Here is a 13,385-nt window from a genome sequence, read left to right on the forward strand (position 1 = left end):
TTGTCAAATTAGACTTTTGGATTTTCTTGTGTAAAAACATAACAAATTCAACAAAATCATGTGCAGAGTCCAACAAGTGCTCCATCGATCATGTGTTGCTGCACTGACACTGACAACTTCAACATCAAGAGGTTGTTGCATTGTGACTCTATAAAGTGAAGCAACTACAACTTGTACTTTTACAGTAATGGACTAAAGTTGGATGTTGCAGATCCACAGCATGTGTTTGCCTGTTTTCAGCCACGGCAGGAGTCCACCACTGTCTGAAAATGTCAAGCTGTGAATTAGGGCTTTTTTGTGTACTGCTGGGCCTCACTGGATCTGTTCTCCAGGTAGCAGCCTGCTTTAAGGATGCACTTCTGTTGTATAGCGTGTTTGAAGCTGTTATCATGAAAACTTAACATGGGATGAAATTACAGAAATGTTCGACCTGCAATCCTGCATGTCTCCTAGGAAATAACGTGCGACACAAAAATAAAGACTTTCAACCTCTGTTGTATTGTATGTCTGTTGTTCCCTCTCACATATGAATGGACAGACTGTGACTTTGGGCCCTGGGCACAGCCACGTAAAGGCCCCCTCCCTCATATATGTGAGCGAGACCCTTTGTTGTAGTTGTATCTTTCTGTTGCATCTCTGCAGTTTTGTCTTTTACTTTTTCTACATGTAGTTGTGGCCCTTTTGCATCTTTTTTGCAGTATATTTGCTTATTTTAGTCACTTTGCCTTTATGTAGTCAACTTGGTCGTTATTTGATACTTCATTTTTTTAATCTGAGGTAATCTTGCACGTTTTGTGTGTTATCACACTCATTTAGTGTCATTTTGTACTTGGTTTCCGTCTCTTTACAGTCATTTTCAGTCTTTAATCATTTTGCATCTTTTTGTGATTAGTACAGTCATTTAAGGTCTTGAATCATTTTGCATCTTTTTGTGATTAGTTTGTTTTTACCCATTTTTGTCTCTTTGTAGTCGTTTTATTGACTTTTCAACAACAGATGTCACTTCACTCAGATGCTCTGGCCCATGAGCCTGTTCATGTAATCGTGCACTGCAGCCCACTCAAAGTGCTTTCACACGATTCACCCATTCACCCATTCGCACTCACACATTCATACACCAGGAGCAACCGGGGTTCATTGTTTGTTCAGAGACACTTCAACATGTGGACTGAACAAGCCTGGAATTGGTCGTTTCTCCGGTGAGGAGACGACCTGCTCTACCTCCTGAAGCACAGCAGCCCCCAGATTGAACGTCTTTGACACAAGTTACTTTGTTATCATTGAATTGATGTATAGTGTGTGTGTGTGTGTGTGTGTGTGTGTTCCCAGTGAAAACCGATAATCAAGGATTTTGTTTACTTTTCTTCATATTAAAATATATTTATTCATGGAAGTAAAACCACATCAGTGAAGGTTTGGTATGAGTAGTTGCAAAAGAGCTGTGTGCGTCCCTTAAAGAAAACACAAGTTAGATAGTTTGAATGTTACATGGGGCATAGTTTAATTGTCCAGTTATATTTTACAGCCAAAAACATTTATTCCTTTTGGTGCGTGCACATAGCCATGACCGGACTATGCGTGGATTGATCCCAGGATGTTACAGAGAGTGGGAGAGAGAGGGGGTCACAGTGACGGGAAATCAGAAGGAAGAACCAAAGAAAAAGCAGGAAAACTGAAGTAAGAAAAGCTGAGACAAAGGTGGAGTGTCTTGTTGATGGAAAGGAGTAGGCAGAAAGTAGCCGTGTAACAAGTAAGAGAACTTTGCATCAAGGCTACCCGTTCATTTTTTAGAATATAAAAAAACAAACACAGACAGTCCTTCAGTCACTGGTTGTCTGTTCACTTTACTTCTGAGCAGGGATCATGCCGTCAATGGACTCTCCCTTCTCGAGCTTCTTCTCCATCTCAACCATCAGCTTGACACCGTCAACCACCAGCTGGACCTGCTCCACCTCGGAGGAGCCCAGACGGTCAGCGTTGGAGATGTCGAACACACCGCCCACGGAGGCTGTGTCCACACCACCTGCAGGGGGAAGAGGGACAACAGTAAGTCTGCTGACCCAAGCAACATGGGTCAAGTTCACAAAACGATGCTGCAGTTTTTATCTCGGGTGTTTATGGTGTAACTGTTTTCACAGTTCTTTGGATGTGGCAGGCAAACAGCCAGAGGAACCTAGTGCCCGAGCACTTCACTTCCACTTGTTGCTGGATATTTTGTTGAAAATGACCCATTAGGTAAGAGACACAGAAGAGAAAAGACAAATGTAGCAAATAATGCAAAAATAATAGTGTAGAAAGCCATTAGCTCTAGCAAAAGCTAAAGCTCTGCAGCTTGTTTTCCTTCTTTCAGTGCAAAGGTTTCGATGTTATGCGATGAATAATTTAAAAATGGTTTTTGTTTTGTATCTTACTCAGGTTAACCTGTTAGCTACAGTAGCATTTCACTATTTACAATAATTATAATTTAGTTTCTGTGATCAATTCAGATGTTAACGTTCAGTGCAGCTCTGACTAGTCTCAAACTCCAGAAGTTTCCCTGACAATACTAATGTATCAGTAGCTGTGAGAAGATCGATGTTATTGTTCTGACTTCAATACCTGTGCCACGCTTCTGCAGACGCAGCCTGGTCAGGATCTCCTCAAACTTGGCATGTGTGCTGAGCTTGGGCAGCTTGACGTGCACGCCACCACGCAGGCCGGTTCCCAGGTTGGAAGGGCAGGTCAGGAGATAACCCAGATGCTCATTCCACATGAAGCCATGGTCGTGTTTCATGAAGATCGCCTCAATCTGAGCGGTGTGGAGCAAAGTGACATAAATGATGCTTGATGGTTGATATGTAGTATGACTAGATGGATAATGTTTGTAGAAAGAAGTTAAACACAATGCAGTTGTCTAACGACCATGAAGACATACATGGAGCCAGAGGGCGGGTGGGCGTGGCTAAAGTTAACTAAGGAAAGAACGCCGTGCACCTCATTTTTATACATAAAGTGTCATTCTTAAAAATGCGTGGTTTATTATTCCATAGAGCTAGGGCTTTCATTCATTTCAGCCTCAGGTTTTTTACTTTGTGTGGGTTGAATTGTGCATGAATGTTTGTAAATGTGAAAGTATGCTGTGATGTTTTGTGTGTCACCTTCTGCAGGCCGACGCAGAAGCGTCTGAAGACCTCCTTCATGTTGCCCCCCTTCTGCATGGAGATGACACGCAGGTGATCCTCCTCGTTCACCCACACCAGGAAGGTCTTGTTTTCATTGTGCCTGCAGAAAGAAAGTCCAGCTCAGTTTCACCCAAAGCTGAGTGTGTCATTTCATGGAGCTGCACCCCCTGTAAGGGGAGGGATTCATGGTAACACATGTTTGAAAACAGAAGTGACTAGGGCTTCTATGTAAAGGCTGTGGGAGACGGATGGTGCAGGTTTTAAAGGTTGGCCAGATGTGAGGGTTCATCTCAGAGGGTGGCTGTTTGTGTTATAGCACATACCGATCACCGTTTTACTTTCTAAACAAGGAGAACCTTAGTAAACCAGATTTTCATTTGTGTTTCTGTTCTGCCTGTGTCTCACCAGATGCCTCTGGCGTCGGGCCAGTCACGGGCCATACCAGCACAGGTCAGCAGGGGGGACACGGGCTTGTCGAACAGGAAGTGGTCAGCAATCAGCTGCTCCTGCTCGGCGTCAGTCATGCCATCCAGGGGGTAGTACTTTCCCTTGAACTCACCCTCCAGGCTGGCCAGGGCTGAGAGGAAGAACAGTGGAAGGAATCAGTTTCTGCCTTCTGCACATATCTGTGTTGGTGTGTTAGTTTGACATTCACCCTCAATGGACAGCTTCTCGATGGCTCTGCGCTCTCCACGGCTGTTGTGGGGGGGCAGGGTGAATCCCTTGATGCTGCGGCCGGTACGAACACGACTGGACAGCACGTAGTTGGGGTCCAGGTCGTCACCGCCCTGCCAGAAGACGACGGGACACACACAACAGACACATTATTGCCTATTGTGCACACTTGACTTTGTCGCTTGCGTTAGCCACAAGGAATCGGATAAACAATGTTGAAGTCATAAATGTAACCAGTCATTTTTTACATGATTCATTCAGTTGGTGTGTAAGCTTGCTCACTATCATGCGCGTCTTCATTCCTCACCTTCAGGTTCTCATAGTTCAGGTCGGTCCTGTGCTTGTCGGTAGGCTTGTATCCGCTGTGACGGTCACAGATGACGATGTCCAGCAGATCTTTGAAGACCTCGTAGCACTCCCCATCACCGACAACACAGCCCACGGTCATGATGAAGGGGTGGCCTTGGGGAAGAGAGGGAGGATGAGGAATGTAAGTGTTTTTTTCATGTCTGGCACATTCCTGGTCTGCTGACTGACGTCCCTGTGCCGCCGTGTCAGAGGACATTCCAGGACTTAAAGTAACAGCTGGGGAGAAAACTTAACAGACCTTTAGCCCCGATTCTAAAGTTTGATACATAAGTCCTGCGTCTCCTTCCAGTTACATTTAGATGCATGCTGGGGTTTGGGGGCCATCCATAATGATGACATAGCGACTACAGGCCTTTGCTTCAGTTCATTTCTGTCTCCACAGACTCTTTGCAGGTGTGTGGTGTTTCTCACCAGGGTTGTCGACCCCAGTCTGGATGACGTCGTCCAGGGTGAAGCCACTGGGGGTGGACTTGCCCCTCAGCTTCTCGTAGATCTCCTTGGTCAACGCCTGCAGCAGAAGGCACACGGTGTCGGTCAGTGATTACACATTGACATGATGTCTTCTGTCTTTAATGTTGTGCTGCATTAGGTATTTTAGCTCTATGGCTTCCAAAAACAACAATGAGAATATGGATGCTATAAGTGACGTTTATGAGTTACTGGTGCCTGTGTTTGAGGTGTGTGGCAGTGTCAGAGTAGGACTGTGCCTTGGCCATGTGGTTGTTGTGCTGGGACAGATCAGGGAACTCCTCATCCGTGGTAAACTTCATTTTGTAGTCGTTGTGGCAGTTCTTCGTCATGGCTGCGATTCTTACTCCGTCTGAAAGGAGGCCAGAAAATGAGAGGATATGTTAATGACTTAGACGGCTGTAATAAGACCAGAGTATTTATATGCAGGGCAACACGGTACACAGTCACTTTTTGTTCTTATTGTATTAAATCAGACACGTTTTGTAGAAGCCGCCCTGATCGAGGGAAGTTTATTGTTTAAAAGCTGCAAGATGCATTTATCAAATGCCTTTTGGTAATCATGTGTAGCTGTGATGTACCAAAGCAACCTACGACACCACTGTGCTGCTGGTGTAGTCATCATGCACCGTACTTTGGGTGCCGCACGTGTCTTTCTTGAATTTTCCTCTGGATTAATAAAGTATCTATCTGTCTGGTTCCATTCGTTGTCTGGCGATTCTTCAAGTTTTCAAGTGTCTTGTCTTTTCTCTCTGTCAGTCTTCCTGCCTCTGCCTGTCTCATGCTCACAGCAAAGACTATTAATAGTGTGGCTTTGCCCCTCTGTTGGCCCCCCCCCCCCCCAGGGAGCTACTGTACAGGGTTTCACACAGTATCTTTGTACATTCTCACACATCTGTTACATAAAACTAGAGACTTAATGAGCTGCTATATTAACACACATTACTTTAATAAAAAAGGTCTAAATGCGCAGCTGAAACCAACAGAGCTGCAGAATTGACCCGTGTACATCTGCTAGCCATCGCTCTGCCCTTCTGCTTCTGGGCTGATCTCTCTGTGTGTCAGACCAAGGCCAAAGCTCAGTCAGGGCAGTTGCTTGAGTTGCATTAGAGTGACATTAGAGTGACACCTGGTACGCCGTCTGAAAGGTCAAAGCTTGCATGCCTCAGAGATGCCTCCACAAGTCCCATGACTAAGTCAAGAGCATCTAAACTATTCAAAGACTGACACCAGGCCTGCCCTGCTGGCGTCAGCAACAGCTGATAGTCACAACTGTTTCAGTGACACTACACCGAACGTACTAACCAGACGCCTGCGCCCCACAGCCAGGAAATCAAGAGTGTCAGGTCAAAGACTAAGCTTCAGGCTACAATGTGCACTGAAGGATGATCATAGTAGATTTTGATAGTTTCCATGTGAAGATAGAATTTGCAAAGCTTCAGAAGAATCCGAGACGAGAACACGAGAAAAGGTTTTCATGGCTCCAGAGTTCATCAGTGGAGGAATCTGTCTGAAAAACGTTTTGCCTTCTTTGAGCCATGTTGATCAGGTTTTTGTCCACAATCGTTCACATGAACTAATCAAAAAGCCTTACTGAAGAATTGTTTAGTGGTTTTACCTGCTCAGGAGAAAAGAAAAAGGTAACAGATCCCGGGATCAGATCCTGTCCACCAAATGTAGGGGATGCCCAACTCTGCCAGGTGATGGACTTAAGCATTTATACCCAGACCTTTGCCCCCATTGGCCAACTGGGCTCGGAGTCCCCTCGTTTGATTGGCCGCACGTGGTCATCTGTGCCCGGCTGAGTTTCTAAAAGGCAAGAACAAACATCACACAACAGTCAAGGCGAGAGACGAGGCAACAGCTGCAGCCCCTCGGTCCAACCTTTCACCTTCTGCCTGCTCTGTGCTGCAGGACGCTGCTGTGGAAATGCTCAGACTCCTGCCACAGCAGCCACGAGCACCCTCATACACCCGTGTACTGTATTAGGTACATGTGCAGTCACAGCTTCATGCAGGGGATTTAGAACAGCATGAAAACACTGGCCAGTGTTTTTACCTTGCACAGTGGTGTTTGGTGTCTGGTACTTACACGATAGTAAAACTAGATTAAATGCAAATGTGAACGTGTCAGTTTTCTCATTCTCAAATCTCTGTTGTAACAGGGTTACGTACCCCCCACCTCCAAAAGGGGAGTCTGACCTCGTGCACCCTTATGTTGCACTAGCGCGTGCATCCATGCACATACTGAATCCCTCCTCCATGTTTCTTCATGTCTGCAGCAGGTTGAGTTGTGTCTGTCTAATAACTGGGACGTAGATGAACCACTCTGTGTTAGAGTACGTCACCATAATGATCACATACCAGCCTGTTACCTGGAGCCATGTGAATGTGTGTGTCATAGCAACAGGCTGTCGTAAGCTGTGACCTCTGACAGAGGAGGGAAAAGCAAATGTCTCTTTAGTGTGTGTGTATTAGAATGTGAGTGTTCTTTGGTGTCCGTGTATGTGTATGTGCTGTGTGCATTCCTGTTTTATTTATTTAATTTAATTTTATGCTGAATCCTGATCGTCCTCATTACGCGGGTACTGTCATTTCAATGTGCTGAACCTGCAGACTTTCAGTTTAAATTCAGTACAGTTCAGTGATTCATCTAGTTCATTGGCCTACAAACAGACAGAGCTTTGAAAATGTAACTGTAACTAACTACGCTGCCAAGGTAAAAACTGCATAATGTGGACATTAAAAACATTTCTGTGTGTGGTTTATAGATGGAGGACATGGTTTCCCACCAGCACTGTTATCTGTATTTCATGGTAGGAGCTGCAGTAGTCATTGTTCAAACTGCCTCTTTCTTCTTCTTTTCTTTAGGAAAACCATGTTGGTCTGAACACTCGGACATGCCGGGAAATGGACAAAGCTGCTGTGTGTGCAGATAAAGCGCATGCTGGCTTGTGACACATCCAGTTTCCCTAAACCACCAATGAAATCGTCATGGCTGCAGATTCATACTGGTAATGCTCAGTGCTCTGTTCTGGGCCTGCTGCCACTCTCCACCTACACCCATGTAAATCTGGGATGTGTATGCTGATGACAACCAACTCTACATCCCAAATGATCACTCCCAGCTGTAAACATGCAGATGTGCCTGTGCAGTCTAATGCTGAATATTCCTGAGCCTGTCTCCAGGTATGTGATTGACCTGATAAATCAATCAATGTGCTTGAATTGGTCTCTACAAATGTTCCTCTCCTGCACTCAGCACATACCGTCTTATTACACGCATGCTACAGCTTTGTGTCCATTCCTTCAGTTTGCCTTTGTAACAGAATATTTGCAGATGACAGTTGTGTTCATTACCATAGCAACCAGTTACAAAGTGTTAATGCAGTGGCCAATCACACACACATAAGTATAGGAATCAGCAGAAAGCAGTTAATGATCACGATAAAGCAAAACGTATTTGAAACATGAGTTGCCAAGCTGTTAATTTGATTTGATGTGCTGCAGCCCAAAGTGGTGTACGAGCTGTACTTTACATATAAAAGTACCATTTTACCACAACCCCTGAAAGTAAAACTCAAAGGTCGTGCTGACTGATGTGGGCCGCATGTGTCTTCTGTTCATTCAGTTCTATAGCTTGAATGCAACTGTGGACCAGATCCAGTAGCCCAGTTTAGACTGTCACTGTATCCACCAGCACTCCCCGTACACCACTGACCCCCCCAACCTCCACCACAGAGCCAAACAGCCCCAGAACCCTGCAGCTGCCCCAGAGAAACTGGCATCAAGGACGATTATGCAACCAGGAACACCGTGTGAATAATTTATAATGACTGTTGTGTGACTCATGAGTGGAACGAACAGAACATCGTGGCATTTCTGGACCCGCTGCACATTAAAGGACATGATATTGAACAAAACATGTTTTTTGTGTTTGTTTTGTGATGTCTGTGTGAAGCTGTCGTAGTTCAGCAGCAGGTTTTTCACAGCCTGAACTCTGTTAGAGGCACAAATGAGACTGTGGAGTTGGTACAGTTTGCATGTGCAGCAGTGTGCATGTAGGCATACAGGTGGTGGACGTGTGTTCAGTTCACTGCCGTCTACAGCAGTAGCGTTGCATTAGATACAACCTCTGTGAAGTCGATACGGTTACACTTTGGGTTTGTAGATTGTGGTGACGTGTTGGAGTCATGCCAGGTGTTCCTGTTAATGTGGCCGGTGTCTGACTCTGCCTGGAATTGTATGTATTTCTGTCGACGCTGTATATTTTGATGCATTGTGTGACTCTGAGGAAGCAGACAGGGAGCACATACCCAGTCTTAAGGTGTTTCCAGCTTTGTGGAGACCTGAAAATGACCTTCAACTACAGAATAAACTGCTGTTTGTGATTTCATCATTACAGTTCTAAGGTGCCTGTTTGTATTTTAGTTTAGGGTTTGTGTCATTTAGACATCCTGACTGCTAGAAAGCATTTTAAGCAGTACGGCAGGAGTCACAGACACGTAGTCCAAGTGTATATGCAGTATTTTATAGAGGTTGTTTGAGCTGGTGTGAGGTCTGATAGCACTTAGAGCAGAGACCCTGGGGAGTACTCCAGGGTTATATGTATTCACACATGGAACAACTGGCAGTCTTGGCCTCCGACAGCTTCCTCTGGCACAGGTTTCTGATGTTCCTATCTACACTGTACATCATCTTATGGCTGTGGTTCCTGTACTGACAGAGAAAGCTGAAAGTTTAATATAAATGACTGATACAGAATCATCTTCTAGCTCCACATGTAACGTCAAAACTTCCCAATCCTAAAGGGAAGTGATTCTCTTATGAAGCTGATCGTAGTTTTGACCTGTTTCAACTGACATACAAGTCCTGAGCCAGAGCAGGAACAACCATGTTAGCAGTTTGAGGAGCCCACAAATAGGCTCAGGCATGTGTAAGACGACCCTGTTGACGTGTGTGCATGTTAAGTTTGTCACATGGTGAAAAGCCCTGGAATGAAACGAGCAGGGCCCAACGAGGAGAAGCGACGCGCTTTGGCAGATGAATTTAGTTGAAAAATGCCCCATGTGTCGTTGGGTGTAGGTTGTTAAAAGGCTTCGCTCAGACCAGGGAAGGACCGAGGTCTCAGTGACGCCAGCTCCAGGCCTCTTATTGAGAAAGTCAAGCCAGCCTTGAAAAGGGAAATCCACTCACTTTGACACTTCAGTCTGTTTACAGGTCTCTGAGAGCAGTGGAGGGAAGTATATTTACTCAAGAATTGTACTTAAGTACATCTTTAAGGTACTTACTGTGTACAATACGAGAGTATTTACATTTTCTGCTACTTAATACTTTTTACTGCACCACATGTATTTGGCAACTTGATTTACTTTTCAGAATAAAACAAAATACACTATAATCATCAGACTTAGTTGATTCCAGTAGGAAAACAACCAGCTAACCAGCAGTATGTAAAGTACTTCACATTATAAGGTGATTAATATTAGCTCCACCTTCACCAGCTGTAGCATTAAGAACACAATAATGCATGAATACTTAGAATCTACTAATATGATATATGTTCACGGGGAATGTGCCATTCTGCATAATGAGTACCTTTACCTTTGGTACTTGAAGTATATTTTGATGCTAATACCTTTTGTGCTTTAACATTTTGAATGCAGGACTTGTAGCAGAGTATTTTACGCTGCTTTTACTTTTACTACATCGGTGAAAAAAGACGAAGCAGCATGAAATCTGAAACGGCTTCAAGTGATGTCACCAAGATCTGCAGGTGTAAAGAGGCGAGGTGACCTCTCCTGATCTGTGACTGAGGCTGGAGGCTCCAAGCTACGTTAGCTGCCTCTAGCGTGGCACGCTGCAGTCTGGCAAGTTGCACTGTGGGTAATGTGGACATCAGGCTTTGACAAGGAAGAAGGATGAGAGGACTGAAAAAAGATGATATTGCTGGTTGTGAAATGAAAGAAAAAGGTGCAGTAATTGAATTGATCCAAACTTTAGACAAAACCCAATGAAACGTGGTGTCGCTCGCTGCCAGCAGGGTCCTCACAGGACTCACTTATCTGTGTAACCTTCCACATTCATCTGTAAGATGATATCATAAGCAATGGACACAATGGACACCAAGCAGAGGGATTATTTCCATATAAATAGAAACAGTGTGCGCAGCATAAAGGTTGTCTTCTCATTGTGGGGAAATGTGTGTACAGGTGCTAAAATACCTGAAGTTACCACACTATTAATTATTCAACCAGCTGCACTGAGCGACATAACAAACACTGTGATTAGCACAGATGAACAGATTTATCTTATGTTTGGATCATAGTTTAGACTTTGTGTGTGTGTGTTTTGTGAAGGTGAGCACACAATGAAACATGAGCTACCGGAGTAACTGGTGAGGGGGCAGGGTGTCAGGGGTGAACTGTGGATTTCTATCTTTAGTGGCGCCTCAGCAGGTCCTGCGATCTCCAGTGCCAGTTCTCCCGATTGAATTGCATCGACTCAGCTGTCGTGTCTGTCCTTCCCACCTTCCAGCCCTCTGTCCATTCATGTGTCCATCCACCTTCGCTTGACTGACAGAATTCAAATTGCTTGACCAAACTAGCCCCGAACCCTAACCTGAACCATGAGAACTAAATGCCTAACCTGAACCAAAACCAAATCTTAATCCTCAAAAAGGTGCTTCACAAAGTTCAGTTTACATAAATGTCCTCACTGTGTAGAGGAAACACAAACTGTCATTTTCTGTGCTTGTCAACTTATAACCTAGTCATTTCCTCGTTTCATGAATCTGATATTCGCTGTATCGTGTGTGAATTAAAATAAATAAATAAATAATTTAAAAAAGATACGTGATCAAGGACACACATTCCTTCAGTTATTTTTAGCGCTGACTCTGTAATGATAGTCAGTGCTGCTAATTTGTCCCGGTGGGACGGTGCAGACCTGCAAATGTGAGGTGACAGCAAAATGAAACTGTGATATATTCAATCATAATAGTCAGATGTCTTATTAGATTAGTGTGTGTGTGTGTGTGTGTGTGTGTGTGTGTGTGTGTGTGTGAGAGAGCGAGAGAGGAAAGTCAGCTTTGCTTGGCAAGGTGTTATTGTGTTACAGCAAATACAAACCAACCTCCCCAGGTGTGAAGTATTGGATTAACTTTTATAAATAGCAGCTTTACAAACAAAAATCCAAACTATCCAAACTCCTCGTCCTTAATCCGTCTCCTGTGCTGCACCAGGGTCCATTGTACACGTACATTATGTTACGCATAAGTGTGGAAAAGACGATAAAACAGACCTTGAACCTTTTTGAAACCATTTTACAAAACAGAAAAAGGAGGAAGAAGAGTCAAAGCATGAGTTTACCTGAAAGTGAGTTGATGCTTATTAAGGCAATAATAGTGTGCGAGTTCTTATGAAGGTCATAACGTGGATTATAACGTGATCTAAGGCTAAAGTACATTAGCAAAGCTGAACTTTTCAGTCAGGACGTTTTACACTGAAGTGGTTTTTGTCCCCTCTGGTCTTCAGTCCAGACTGTTTCAGAGCAGTCAGTTAATATTTAGCACAAGACGTATTAAAAAATGCTCCTGTGGAGCCTGTAAAGCAAAAAGAAAGAAAGAAATTCTACAACTGAGAAGCTAAATGTTTGAGATAAGTCGCTTTCACATTCACATAGTCGTGTGTATAATAAGCACCAGCTGTTAGAGAAGGTTGGTATTTTCACTGCAACACATGAATAAATGAAGGGGGACGATCTTCTGCTTCAAGGCCAAGAGGTGAGGAAGGACTCCAAGACTCCCGTAGTGTGTCCTCTCTCTCTCCTGTAGTGTCCTCTCTCTCTCCCGTAGTGTCCCCCCTCTCTCTCCCGTAGTGTCCCCCCTCTCTCTCCCGTAGTGTCCCCCCTCTCTCTCCCGTAGTGTCCCCCCTCTCTCTCCCGTAGTGTCCCCCCTCTCTCTCCCGTAGTGTCCCCCCTCTCTCTCCCGTAGTGTCCCCCCTCTCTCTCCCGTAGTGTCCCCCCTCTCTCTCCCGTAGTGTCCCCCCTCTCTCTCCCGTAGTGTCCCCCCTCTCTCTCCCGTAGTGTCCCCCCTCTCTCTCCCGTAGTGTCCCCCCTCTCTCTCCCGTAGTGTCCCCCCTCTCTCTCCCGTAGTGTCCCCCCTCTCTCTCCCGTAGTGTCCCCCCTCTCTCTCCCGTAGTGTGTCCTCTCTCTCTCCCATAGTGTGTCCCCCCCCCCCTCCCTGTCCCTTTCCTCAGGTTGTCCTGGCCCTGGAGCTCTATGTCTCTGATGATTAGTCACTGACCAGTGTTTGTTTGTTTGTTGTTGACATTTTATGTACGGCTTCTTTTTGAGAGTCAATTGTTTCTAAAGATGAAAATGATGTTGCTTCGATGTCAAAGCCCCAAATGGTTCATCAAGCTTTTGATGATCCTTTATTTTCTTTCATATTTTCAAGTGTTTTACCATCTATAGAGCTTAGCTTTGTTTCATTAACTGTAAACCTTTGTGTAGAAAGCAGGTTTACAATGCAAGCTAAGGTCTCAAGCTAAGGTCTCAAGCTAAGGTCTCAAGCTAAGGTCTGAAGCTAAAGTCTGAAGCTAAGGTCTCAAGCTAAGGTCTGAAGCTAAGGTCTGAAGCTAAGGTCTGAAGCTAAGATCTCAAGCTAAGATCTCAAGCTAAGGTCTGAAGCTAAGGTCTGAAGCTAAGGTCT

General features: G+C 44.7%; 1 protein-coding gene and 2 long non-coding RNA genes across 3 annotated transcripts in view; 2 read left to right on the forward strand and 1 right to left on the reverse strand.

The window, feature by feature from the left end:
• Nucleotides 1-1,351: 1,351 nt before the first annotated feature.
• Nucleotides 1,352-13,385, reverse strand: part of ckmb (creatine kinase, muscle b) — a 21,341-nt gene continuing 9,307 nt past the window's right edge. Inside the window, exons 2-10 of the mRNA XM_020623237.1 lie at nt 6,292-6,482; nt 4,913-5,025; nt 4,617-4,713; nt 4,144-4,298; nt 3,817-3,949; nt 3,567-3,738; nt 3,138-3,261; nt 2,599-2,788; nt 1,352-2,023 (exon numbers count right to left, since the gene is read on the reverse strand). Coding sequence (XP_020478893.1) covers nt 1,845-2,023; nt 2,599-2,788; nt 3,138-3,261; nt 3,567-3,738; nt 3,817-3,949; nt 4,144-4,298; nt 4,617-4,713; nt 4,913-5,005 — 1,143 coding nt within the window. The 5' untranslated portion in view covers nt 5,006-5,025; nt 6,292-6,482 and the 3' untranslated portion in view covers nt 1,352-1,844. The remainder of the gene's footprint in view (nt 2,024-2,598; nt 2,789-3,137; nt 3,262-3,566; nt 3,739-3,816; nt 3,950-4,143; nt 4,299-4,616; nt 4,714-4,912; nt 5,026-6,291; nt 6,483-13,385) is intronic.
• Nucleotides 1,962-2,706, forward strand: LOC109973554 (uncharacterized). Its single transcript, XR_002276838.1, has 3 exons — nt 1,962-2,046; nt 2,139-2,235; nt 2,618-2,706. It is a non-coding gene; the product is annotated as an uncharacterized LOC109973554 (long non-coding RNA).
• On the forward strand, nt 4,246-8,709 carry LOC109973553 (uncharacterized). Its single transcript, XR_002276837.1, has 4 exons — nt 4,246-4,326; nt 4,588-4,738; nt 7,544-7,861; nt 8,304-8,709. It is a non-coding gene; the product is annotated as an uncharacterized LOC109973553 (long non-coding RNA).

Source organism: Monopterus albus, unplaced genomic scaffold (assembly GCF_001952655.1).
Source record: "Monopterus albus unplaced genomic scaffold, M_albus_1.0 scaffold294.1, whole genome shotgun sequence".
Lineage (NCBI taxonomy): Eukaryota > Metazoa > Chordata > Actinopteri > Synbranchiformes > Synbranchidae > Monopterus > Monopterus albus.